This window comes from Sander vitreus, chromosome 13 (genome assembly GCF_031162955.1).
Source record: "Sander vitreus isolate 19-12246 chromosome 13, sanVit1, whole genome shotgun sequence".
In the NCBI taxonomy this organism is placed as follows: Eukaryota; Metazoa; Chordata; class Actinopteri; order Perciformes; family Percidae; genus Sander; species Sander vitreus.
Genome location: NC_135867.1, coordinates 15,132,010 through 15,144,882, shown reverse-complemented (window position 1 = coordinate 15,144,882; position 12,873 = coordinate 15,132,010). Strand labels below are relative to the sequence as shown.

General features: G+C 40.9%; 1 protein-coding gene across 1 annotated transcript in view; it reads right to left on the bottom strand.

Moving 5' to 3' along the window:
* fat3b (FAT atypical cadherin 3b) overlaps positions 1-12,873 on the bottom strand; it is a 69,248-nt gene that overhangs the window by 16,832 nt on the left and 39,543 nt on the right. Inside the window, exons 31-46 of the mRNA XM_078266721.1 lie at positions 10,897-11,050; positions 10,551-10,784; positions 10,077-10,255; positions 7,897-8,110; positions 7,567-7,781; positions 7,324-7,461; positions 6,983-7,126; positions 6,702-6,899; positions 6,053-6,330; positions 5,378-5,940; positions 5,008-5,139; positions 4,702-4,859; positions 4,075-4,606; positions 3,582-3,735; positions 2,089-2,245; positions 648-1,064 (exon numbers count right to left, since the gene is read on the bottom strand). Coding sequence (XP_078122847.1) covers positions 648-1,064; positions 2,089-2,245; positions 3,582-3,735; positions 4,075-4,606; positions 4,702-4,859; positions 5,008-5,139; positions 5,378-5,940; positions 6,053-6,330; positions 6,702-6,899; positions 6,983-7,126; positions 7,324-7,461; positions 7,567-7,781; positions 7,897-8,110; positions 10,077-10,255; positions 10,551-10,784; positions 10,897-11,050 — 3,867 coding nt within the window. The remainder of the gene's footprint in view (positions 1-647; positions 1,065-2,088; positions 2,246-3,581; positions 3,736-4,074; positions 4,607-4,701; positions 4,860-5,007; positions 5,140-5,377; positions 5,941-6,052; positions 6,331-6,701; positions 6,900-6,982; positions 7,127-7,323; positions 7,462-7,566; positions 7,782-7,896; positions 8,111-10,076; positions 10,256-10,550; positions 10,785-10,896; positions 11,051-12,873) is intronic.

Sequence of the window (12,873 nt, the reverse complement as noted above, 5' to 3'; positions counted from 1 at the left end):
ACTACCACTGAGGGGCACAAAGGTTAAGCATTTTCAAATTATTCTCATGGTGACTTAAAACAAAAACTACTTTTTCCTCCAATCTTGTAAGGTTACTATTTATATCATACCGTACCTTCTAATTTACTATATTTGTTTTCCATTATTACTTAAATGTCATTCTCCTGTATTGTCGTCCATATCAAAACTCTTTCATCACTCTTACTTCCTGCCATGGAAGCATAGCTCAACTCAGTGAACCCTTTCTCAGGCACACCATGATTATTTGTCCCATGGCTGTTTGGAAGAATAAGGGTAATCGAGGTACTACCAGTAACATTATGAGTCTCAAACAATAAAAAGAACACAACTGAATTAAAGAAGCACAACATCATCAAAACAAGGAGCTGGAAGATAAGCTGATGTAAATATTGGTATTATGATATAAAAATTATATTGCATGGGACATTCCATTTCATTTTCTTATTAGTATATAGTAAAAAAAAATATGAATATCATTTTTGATTCTCTATCAAATTATTTTCCTGTGATTTTAACTAAAAAGCTGCCATGACAAAGTCTTCCATTCCTGTAAGGTCATTTTATGATACAGGAGACACAGAAATAATTATAATTACTAATAAACGCCTATGCACGCTTTTACATACCTGACTGCCCTCACTGGAAGTGGTCTTGTCACCATCTCCACTCCTCATGCCCTGGTTGCTGAGTCCTCCTGGTAGAGGGGAGTGGGTAGTCGGACGCACCATGACCTGGGTAGGGCCCCCAGTGCTGCCTCCCACCTCATCATAGGTGCTCGTGGTCCCTGGTGATCCGGACACACGCACAGCTTTAAACTCAATCCCTTCTGCCCCCATGCCAGTCTTGTGCAGCATGTAGCTGGTTTCTGTGGAAATAGCCGACACACCCATCACAGCCTGAGTCCCTAGGCCCGGGTCTGAGTCTTTCCTAAATTTGATTTTCTTCCTGAAGGTGATGAAAAGTATGAGGAGGATAATGATGACAAAGGCAAGGACCCCAATGCCAATAATCTCTCCTGGGCCGACGTAAGACAGGGGCTCCGCCTGGGTAACAAAGAGAAATAAAAACATGGATGGAACACGGTATGGTGGAATTAAAGCAATTATAATAGCAATTATAATTTAGGGGATTTTCATGTTTAGAATTCACTTCCATGTAGATAAAAAACAATCACATATTTACAACTTGCTGAGAAAACCTGTCAGCATGATTAAAACCTTTCTAAAAAAGAAAATGTGTCAAGGTAAAAATCTGGCTTTTTCCCTTCAGTCTGTTAAAGTTAGTGCTGATTCTTTAAATTATCCAGGCAGCTATATGATAACTGTAGTTAATATGCATGTTTGATGGTAGAGTGCACAGATACAGTGCAGTTGACCTTCCGCCCCCAAGTATTCTTAGGAAGGAGATTGATGTTAATTAACACGTCACATGCTGAAATGTTAGAAATGTTTAATAACCAAAATTTTGTAAAATTAAGATTTTGTATCATGTGATGTTGGATGAAATTTAATTAATATCTACTCACTACTGCAAAGGATTACAAGCATCACATTTATGGTCTTGTATTTTGGAGGAAATTATTCATTCCACAGATTTGTGTTTTAATAGGATACGTGATTCGTAAGCTCCTGGAACAAATGCTTTATTTCCAGCAGTAGATATCTTTAAATGTCCTTAAAAAACAACAAACAAAGCCAACGAATCAATCGGTTGTGAAAGCAGCCTAATAGGTTTTGTTGACTGTGGTTACTTCTCTGTTAATTACAGTCTTTTAGGGAATAATGAGCACCTTCTCTTCACGTATTCACTGCATGAGAGCGTGACAACTTAATTCATGCCCCATGCCCTTAATTCAAACTGTGAGTTCCCCATTACCACACTTTCAGACAAACATACCAAGCTGGTGAACAAACAAAGTCCACTGCACACTAACATTCACAACTGCTTCACTGAATATGCCAATAAGAAGCAAGCTAAATGCGCAAAAAGCTAGTTCTTTTTGGATTATACTATAGTATATTCTCTAAGATTTACTCCTACATAAAGTCAGTGTTGCTCATATTATACCTGTGTGTCGTCCCCTGGATCACCAGGTGTCTGATCATCACAAAACTGACCCTCGTACCCTTCTGAACAGTTACAGTAGAACGACCCGAACGTGTTGACACACTCTCCTTTATTTCCGCACTCATCCTGGTCACACTCATTTATATCCTCATCACATCTGCAGAGACAGAGGCAAATAAATAGGTAGTTGTGAAGATATTTTGTATTAAAGTGAAAGAAAATAATTAAAGATGATAGTGTGACAGTGAATTAAAAAGAGAGAAAGAAAATACTTTGGAGATCATCTTTTCAGAGGGCTCTCTTTTGCTAAATCAAGGGATTATGTTCACAGATTCCCTAGTATCCTCATCTATATGGTTCGGATTTAAAGAAATATGCTTCAATGCAAAAAACAAATACACACACACACACACACACACACACACACACACACACACACACACACATATGCTCTTAGATAGATAAAGATGTAAATTACAATCAAAAGTCAGATGTAATTTACTCCACACTTTCTCACTGCTGTGACAAAAATAGAAACATTTTCTTAATTACTTTTTCTTGATGAGTTTTTAAAACACACACAGAGTTGGTCTCATGTCAAGAGAAAACTAATTTCTGAGTTTTGGAGGAAGCTTCCTTGTATGGCTACTGAAGTTTTGCTTTAAATGATAAAAGTCATTTAGCATATACAGTTTACTTAACGATGCCTGGCTATATTGGCCAGTGATATCCGCTCAGATATTTCAGTGGGCTAATATCATTTAGTAATCTGCAGGAAAAACTATTTCATAGCCCGTAAATTAGTGTGGTCTAGACCTACTCTATCTGTAAAGTGTCCTGAGATAACTCCTGTTGTGATTTGATAATATTAATTAAAAAAAATTGAATTGAATTGAATTAGTGTTAATCTGATAATAATTTGAACAATCTGCTGCCTGAAGAAAACATCTTCATTTTTATCTTCCTTATTATTCAGCTAAATTTAATTTAATTTAACTTCATCAAAAGCATTTTTACATCTTTGTCAAAATCATTAAAAAGCAGAACAATTTTCTCCATTGAGGGAAAACTGCTCTCTAGTGGTGGCTCCAATGAACAACCACATGAGCAGAGAGGTTAATTCAAAGGCAATTACTGAGCTGTAATTACGAAGGCAGTTAGAGAATGATTATAGGCTTTTCTACTAAGATTATACTGAATTAAATCAGAAACACTAATTTATCTCACACAATAACAAATAAAAAAACAACACAGTGGGTAAAGGGTTGCTAATGTGGGCTAATGCATGTGTGTGAGTCCCTCAAATATTATTTCATGTTTGAATGGATACGAGAGAAGAGATGTAAATGTTAATGTGACTAAATCATCACTAACCTTACTGTCATTGAGTACATACTGTGTAAACAGGGCACACAGCACATCAACACTGTTTTTGCAATCAGTAATTAAGGCTTAAAATTGTGTGAGTGTGACTGCAAGCTATTTTATCTTACATAAGTCCCCTGAGTCCTCTAGGACAGCCACAGAGGAATGCACTGCCTACAGGCTTACAGTCCCCATCGTTCTGGCATGGGTTTGGCATGCAGGATGTCAATTCAATTTCACAGCGCCCCCCAGTGAAGCCAGCACTGCAACTGCACAAGAAGCCTGTTGAAAAGAGATTCAAAATGTGTCAAATAATAATGTGTATAATCATATATATTAACCCATAATATCGGATTTTGTTAATACCATGTAATTTTTGTAAGTAGCTTACTGAATATGTAGCCTGATAAAAATAAAATAATATTTATATTACAAGTTGATGGTCACTACTACAAACAAACCATCAAATTAAAATTAAGCAAAAATTAAAATGCTGAATTTGGCACTCAAGCCATAAAAAGTAAGTGAATCTGTTTCATATGGCAACAGTTATTAATGTAATTTATTTATACAACAAGATGACTAACACCCACACACATTCACACTGTCAACTACACAGACCTCCAGAGGGCAGGCTGCTGCAGATGGCTCCATTGAGGCAGGGCTGACTGATGCATGGATCTGGATAAAGCACGCAGCCCAACTTCACCTCGCTCAGCCCTGCTATCTCAGCATAACGGCTCCTCTTATTCTGTAGTGGCAGCTCGTTACCATTCAGCATCAGTGAGCCCAGGCATCCCTGGAAGCCATCCTGGGCTCTTGGCGGGGCCCTCGCTCCACGGTCCTCGAGTCCTGGCCGTCCCTGGCTTCTCCCTGGCCCCGGGCTTGGCCTCTCGCCCTGCCCATTCGGTGGCCTCACTTGGGCCCCGAAGAAGAAGGACGAATCTGGGGCCAGAGGCCAAAGGCGAACAGGGGCTCGGGCTGCACGCCGGCGCTCCACATAGCTATCATCCAATGACAGGAGGGTGTAGTTCCAAGTCAGCTCCAAGGCAACGGCATGCCAAAGGCCGTCGTTTATTGGTCTGCCAGAGATACCCATTACACCAAGGGTGTTGTCACAGTCCAACTGGAACCAGAGTCGACCCCCTTCAATCTATGGCAGGAAAGGTAACATAAATACAGCACACCCTTTGCTGGACACATATGGCATTGAGAAACAATGTAGCATTAGCATGTTAATGTGTTTACCTTGAGCATGGTGCATGGATTAACACGCGTGAACATAATGACTCCTCTTCTCTGAAGTGTTCGTATCCTCAAGCCGAGCCTCATCTCTCCACTCTGGCCACTCTCTGTCACTCTGTACTTAATATAGCTGTTTCCAGAGAAACTCAGAGACGTTTGGCCTACACATACACAAAACATAGGACTAAAATTAGAGGGGAAAGGCTTCAACTTAACATAATCAAATCCTTGCAACGTGGCAGTCTACTTGTCTACATGGATCAGATACACAGGTCCAAACGTCAAGCATAAGGAAGGATCAAATCATACCTGCACACTCGTCTAGTCTCTCAGGCTGACACTGACAGACAGATGGTGCTGTAGGACTAGAACGTACACACTGCATGTCTGCTGGACAGGACTGACCTTCACAAAGCTCCAAAGGAGTGGGACATGTCCCTCCTGTTTGACAATAGGCAAATACAGAAATATTGGAAAAATATACATTCATGATGTCAGAATATTAAAAAAAAACTTTAACGATGTACTGTATCTTTTTATGCATAGCATCTGTCTGTCTCTCTGTTATCATTTTTTTGACCAATACCGGTAATGTACTTTTACAAGCAGCTGTGACAGTTATAGAGGACACTAACAAAGTGAGCTGGGCTTAGTTAGATTTCAAGAGTGCAGTGCTCACCAGGGCAGGTGCAGGTCTCTGTTGTGCTGAACCTTGGTGATACCAAGCTGACCCTCTCTGTGCTGTAAGTGACAGGCGAGTCCCCCTCCATCTCCAGTGTCTTTTCACACATCCTGTTCCCACAATCCAGCTCCCCAGAACAAGCGTTGCTCACCACCACTGCCCCAGCCAGGACACCTCGAATCTGGCCCCGCACTGCTGCTTCCTCCAGCTTTGCAGACAACTCTTGCTGGGAGTAGATCCCACCCATCCGTCCGCTGCCTGATGTCTCTGGCATCTCCATGGCCAGAAGCAAGTCCACGTCAGATGTCCCCATCACTCGCTGTACACTGATGATGTGGAGGGGATCCTGTTGTCCTGGTGACCATTTCCAACCGGCTAGTCCCCGCAACATTAGTTTGATTTGGCTCAGGTAGCGACCAAGCAAGTCCTCCGGGGACAGGGAGGTGAAACGTAAGGTCAGGGCGCTACTCAGCAGCACATCTGTCACCTGTTCGACCTGGATTGACACATCGGCTATCACAGCAAAACGTCCGTCACTCACTGTGGCATTCATCTGGTATCTAAGAGAGAACAAGGACATGTGTTTTGTTTTGACAAAAATAAGTTTTTTTGCATTTGAACCAGTTTTTAGCCTAGAGAGTGAGTTATGTGTTTGTGTGGTGTGATGTGTACCTGCCAGGTTCCAGGCCTGGCAGAGCCACAATGCTGCCATCCTGTCTGTTTATAATAAACATGCTCTTGGGCTGAGGCTTCTGGGTAAATGACAGCACGTCGTTGGGGTCACGGTCAGTTGCATAGATCTGACCAATCAGGCCGCCCTGGAAGGTATCTGTTACCATGACAATGAAGATTTCCAGGGGGGAGACAGCAGGCTTATACTGACTGTTCCCGATGACTCTCATAAATATCCAGGAGGACGAGGTCAGACTTGGCTTACCGGAGTCACTTGCCTAAGAGACCAAAACAAAGTTACAGTAAGTCATGAAATAACTCAGATGAAAAGACACAGAGGTAAAGTTCTGCTGAAATATTATGGACTGCTTTAAACTAATTATTGCTAGTTGCATTTGGGTACAATTTCTTACTGGGGAAGATGGGTATAAGAAGGTCATATGGTAAGATTGTGTTTACACTCAAAACAATAAATATGGGTAGCCATGTATCTGGAACTGAAACAAAAACCTTATTGTCAATATTAAAGCACAGACCCCCTTTATTAGTGGTGTCAATAGCTTCTGTGTGTAACCATGCAAACACAGTGTATTTATCAGTCAACTTTTCCTGCATAAATAGTGTTTAAATAAAAACACCCGTTGCTAACCTGGATTTCAAGTGTGAACTCTCTGGGGGCTTCAGGGCCAAACAAACGGTTGGACCTTAGAGTTCCAGTCTGATCCAGGGAAAAGAAATTCCCCTCATTTCCTGACACCACGCGAAACTGAAAGGGAGGGCCATTTCTCGCGGAGTCTTTATCGCTGATTGACAGCTTTAGCAGGGTGGTGCCAGCAGCTTGGTTTAGCTGGAAGTATGGAGAGAGAGAGGAGATGAGGTGACCTGAGCACAAAAACACATTAATATAAGCAAACACACACAGACTGTTACCTGTATGACGGCGGTGGAGTTGGGAGGAGTGAAGACGGGAGGGTTGTCGTTAACGTCAGATATGTCGATGTTAAGGGTAACAGTGGAGGACATGGCAGGAGAGCCACTGTCGAACGCCTGCACTAACAGAGAGTACCTGGATACCTAGATGGAGCAGGAGGGGATGAGAGTGCCATAGCATCTGTATGTATCAGGCAACTGTTAGCAGCACTGTTATGCTTGCATAATATGAGACTTCATTTGGTGTTGACTTTGAGTGGACTTGGTATTTCCTGTGCTCATAAACCAGAACATTTCCATTGATTGTTTATGAGATATTGTACTTAAACATGCATCCTTACTAGTTCTCTGTCGAGCCGCTTATTGACTTTGAGCAGTCCTGTTACAGGGTCAATCCAGAAGTGGTTGCTACGGTCGCCTTTCAGGATGGAGTAGGTTATTCGCCCATTCACCTGGCTGTCCAAGTCTTCTGCCAACACCTAGAAAACCCCACACATACACACATGGAGTGAAGCTAAAGTTAATGAAAAAAACATAAATGTTTAGAAAGACCAATATAAAGTGGAGAACAAATTAAATGTTACCCTTGTAATTGTCTGCCCAACAGACGCATCCTCGCTGACCAGAACATTGTAGATATCCTGACTAAAGGCTGGAGCGTTGTCGTTGACATCCATGAGTTCAATGGTTACCATGGTAGCTGTGCTGAGAGGAGGGTTCCCGCTGTCCCAGGCCTCAACGGTGAGGTAGTAGTCCTTACACACCTCAAAGTCCAAATCATCAGCCACAGAAATAGAGCCTAAAACATACACATAGCACAGCATATATAGGATTCCATACAAGACATTTTTCTGCTGAGTTTTAGTTCTGAAACATTCTGCAAGTAACCAGCACATTCAAGGACCTCTGCTCACCTAGGTTTCTGTCTATGGTGAACTTTCTTAACTCGTTGCCCGACCGGATGTTGTAGGTGATCTCAGCATTCGGTCCAATGTCAACGCTCGACGCCAACACTCGCAGCACCTCGGTTCCCACGGCTACATCCTCAGGGATAGTAACAGCGTAGTCCCTCCTCTGGAAGACTGGAGCATTGTCATTCACATCCAGCACCAAAATGGTCAAATCAACCTGAGGGAGATATCAACTCATTTCTCTGCATTGCTCCCGGGCCTCAGAGTTCAGTTTCAGCACCACAGACATGGACATAAATTGGAGCAAATATATTAAAGGCTCTACATGATAAGGGAATGAGGTAAAAAATCAACTGAAGTCTGTGTCCACCAAAGCCCCAAAGAGGATTTCTTGGCCGCTATATAAATGTTAGATAAATGCTGTTTTTGCTCTACTGATTTTATTTTTTTGGAGTAAAGTTAAAAAATGTTCTTTTGTGTGGGTCAGGCCCTGCAGGTTGCTTATTTACCAACAAAGTCAGGGAGATGCAATTTAGGGTCATACACAGGCTCCAAATCACACCGGTGAAACGCAATAAGTTTAACTCATTGCTCTTGAAATTTTGTAATAAATGTAAGATTTCTGAAGGTACATATTTCCACTATATATTTGAATGCCCCTTCATTAATGACTTCTGGGTCAAAATATGTAAGGAAAATTATGTTATATTCAAGAAAAAACTAGCTCTAACTCCCGCCAGCTGTATTCTGGGGTTAAATCCTTAAGCATTGGGTCTCGGCTCCTCCAAACTAAAGCTGCTGCAGGTGCTTCTCTTTAATGCAAGGAGATGCATTCTTCTTCTGTGGATCTCGGACTCTGTTCTCACGATTTCACAATGGACTCAGAGTGTGTTTGAACTTCTCCCATTAGAAGCTATTAGCTTCTGGCTCAGAGACATGCCTTTTCGCTTTTTCGAAATCTGGGACCCCTTCTTGGACTATACTGGGGAGGATGGTGCACAGACCCTTCGGAGTGGCCTCTATGGTCTAGCATGCGTGTGCAAGAACAGGCACACCAAGATTTTTTTTAACTTAAGCATTAAGTTAGAAATACCAATGATGGTATTAGAATGTGTTGCTCTAGTCAATAACAGAAATAGGTAGAATGGGTGGATGGAAAAGTGCACAGATGGATACCAGGACCAGCTGCTTTCCAACTACCTTCATCAGTCTCTTTATCAGACCTTCAGCATATTTGTCCTACTAGTCTTTCCTGGCATACACACCAGCAGTATATGGTACGGAGTCATATTATAGAAGAAACAAACTCGATTTTAGTTCCACTTACTGCAAGTGGGAGGCCACAGTGTTGCTACCTTTACTGTTATTATATTATTGTGCCTACTACAAATACTACATCTCCTGGTATCATTACTATACTACTATTACTCTTACTACCCCTGCTATTGCTGCTATTACAGCTAACTACTGCCACTTGTATTAGCAGTGGTAATGATACCTGCTACAATATAGCCAAAAACGGCCACACATGACCTCACTTTTGCCTGGGGTTTATTTTCAGTTATGGCTTGTTCTGGCTGTCTAACGACCTAAGAGAAGTAAAGCCTAGTGAGTGTGAGAGAGCTAACACTGTTTCACTTGTTTTCCTCCTCTTTTCTGCACTGCCTCTGTGTCTGCAACTGTCACCTTCCCCATCTTTCCCATCCCACCTAATGCATAATTTCATGATGCTTTATCTTGATTAAATCTACAACATTCTTTATCTGATGTCTTCAATAAACTGTTTTTATTTATTTGCTTTTTTTTTTATTCATGTGTATGGACAGAAATACAGATTGCACATCACTAGATGGATGAATCCATGGCTGGCTAATGCACCACTTAATATGTAGGGTATCAATTCAAATTGCATTATTGTGGTAAAGGGTTTGACAACAAATTCATATCTATTTGTGTTTTTAGAAATTGGTGTAAATTACTCAGAAACTGTGTTAATTACTCTGAATCATCTTAATTGCCATGCTTATATCAGCTAACTAACTAACTTTTTTAGAATGAATGCCATTTTTGAGAGGGATCATGAATACCTTTTGGAATAATACTCCCTGCAGTTAGGTTTAGTGGATACTGGATAACACGAAAAAAAACACTGAGATTGAATATGTGTCAGATGGATCACCAACCTGTGAGGACAGCGCTCCCTGTTGTCCATCTTGGTCAGTGGCCTGGACACGGACACGATAAGAGTCACGGCTCTCTCTATCCAGAGATTTCTCCAAAATTACCATTCCAGATATCGGGTCAATGGAAAATAATCCGTTGACTGAATCCACCAGAGAATAGACTACTGTACGGTTAAAACCTGGAGACAATAGAAGACAAATTCATGCACAACCAAGACTTATTATCCATGTCAAAATGTTCTTCTTCCTGTTCTTGGTAATCTTTGTTTTATTATTCATTTTGTACATTGTGTGTGATAATGTGTCTCTTTTCCTCTTAATTAAGAATGTTTCTTATGGACAAGTCAGCAGTTTGAATGCTCAGTGACATATTGGCTTGCACCTGCATTTAGTTTAAGTGGGAAACTTTCTATGCTCATTATCATCCTCGCTTGACATGTTACACATCCAGCTTATAACATCATATTAGCTTACCTTCATCAGGATCACTGGCTTGCAGCCGGGTAAGCAAAGCCTTGGGGGCAGCATTCTCATACACATTAGCCAGGTAATGGCTAGAGGAGAAAGAGGGGGCATTATCATTCACATCCAACACTTTAAGAGAAATGTCAGAGCGGCAGAAAAGCCCTCCTCCATCGGTTGCCTGGGCAATGAGTTTGTAGGTGGGCGTCATTTCTCGGTCCATGACCGTGGCCGTACGCAGCTCTCCTTAGGACACAAATGGAGAGGCGTATAAAGCTGTAGAAAGGACGTTTAATCTGTGATGTATATATAATTTTGATCACACAAAAACCTAAATGAAAATAAAAATTGAATGTACCAGTGTTTGCATCCATGTAGAAATCTTCAACCCCGATGCCAAACAGTGAATATTGGATCTCAGCGCTGGAGCCTGAGTCAGCATCTGTTGCGCCCACTGTCAGAATGCCCTTGTTAGTGGGAATGTCCTCAGGAAAAGAGGCACTATACACCGCCTGGCACAACAAACACACACACACACACACACACACACACACACACACACACACACACACACACACACACACAAACACACACACACACCGGATATACAAGCACAAAGTGAAATTCAACTGTCTGAAAAAAAACAGCAACATCTGTCCAACACATCAAAAAACACTTTAAACTGCTGGGCGCTGCAGTCATTATCCCTGTTGTTAGAACGAGCACAATAGCTTTAAGTGCCCTTTTCTAACCTTGCCTTTATTCCTGCCACTGACTGCCTCTAGAAATGAACTTTGTGACCTCACTAGTTCACCAAACACAGACCAGCACAATGGGAAAACTACTGCAGTATATTCCACCCTGCTGCTTTTGCTCGGTAATTAAGGGTTATCCTGTGATTAGTCTATATCCTTCGCATTACACTTCTAGGATGGCTCCAGTGCTAGAGGAAATTTCGCTGGGTGCATGTATTTTCCGTTTCCTTCGGCTTTCTTTGTGTTGGAATTTTAAATTTGGTGGATCTGTCCAATCTGAGTTTTCTCTCGCACGACTATTTAAAGGTAAACTGGTTTAAAGAAATGCCATTAAACCAGAGCACGTTTTGCTCCCATTCCCGAATGCTGTGTGGAGTAGCCAGACCCTTCTTCAGCACACTTTGGAGGAGGGTCTGGCAAAGCAAGACTATCCTGTGATTGACTTAATCATATTAAGAGTAATGGAAAGAAATAATTAGTTGATTAACTGATTACTCGATCGACAGAAAAGTCATCTGCAACTATTATGATGGATAATCAATCAAGTAAAAAAATAACTGGCAGATTAATTGATGATGAAAATAATCAATAATTTTTAGTTGCATCCCTAAAACTATTCAAAAAATGATTATCAAACAATAACCACTGCAATTTCTGATAACAATGCCTAAAATTAGCATACGTGACATGGTTAGTCCTAGAACTATTAAAACTACTACAGTATAGCTACTACTACTACTACTACTACCACTACTAATATTTGTCATACTGCATCAACCATGCCTAACACTGTGGCTAGTAGCAGAAGTGGCAGTAGTACATGTACTTTTACTGCCATTACTGCTAGTATCACTTCTACAACTGACTGCTACGACTACCACTACTTCAAGTAGAAATGCTAATGCTGTTCTTGTTATTACTAGAGCAACAGGTACTACTACAACTACTATGTAACTATTACTGTCCTACTGTACTAGCACTTCAAAAAAACATGAGAACAATGTGAACAACACAGGTATAGCAAAGTACAGAAGTGGGTGCGTCTGAACATCTTTTGATACATTTGATGCTGCTACTGTGTAATGCCAGAGTAACCACTTTGTAGTTGCACAGGCCTGCCTTGTCTAAGAACAGAAATAATATAGGAAGAGAACAGGGAGACAGGGAGGAATGATTTCAAAGAGAATAAGTAAAAGTTTAGAGGGAAAAGGAACATTTCTCAACGAATTATGTGAAATAGCAAAATACTATAAATGAAAAGGGATATTCCCAGAAGACGGCATAGCCCAATTATCTTCCCTTTTTACAGTGAGTTTCCTATTTTAGAATAGAATAGTGATTGGCAGCACATTAACACTCTTTTTTTGATGAGTCTTAAAGTTGCAAGGTAGAAATTACCACACTGAGCTAAAGTTGATTGTTTTTTACCACTGATTCATGTCATTTGTCAATTTGTTTCACTAATATTTACTATACATTAACTGTATTATCATGATGTATTAAAAAGGGATGTTTTATTTCTATTTTTAGACAAAACACTAATAGGAATGTGGTTAGTCTACCATGAATCCCTAAAAAGC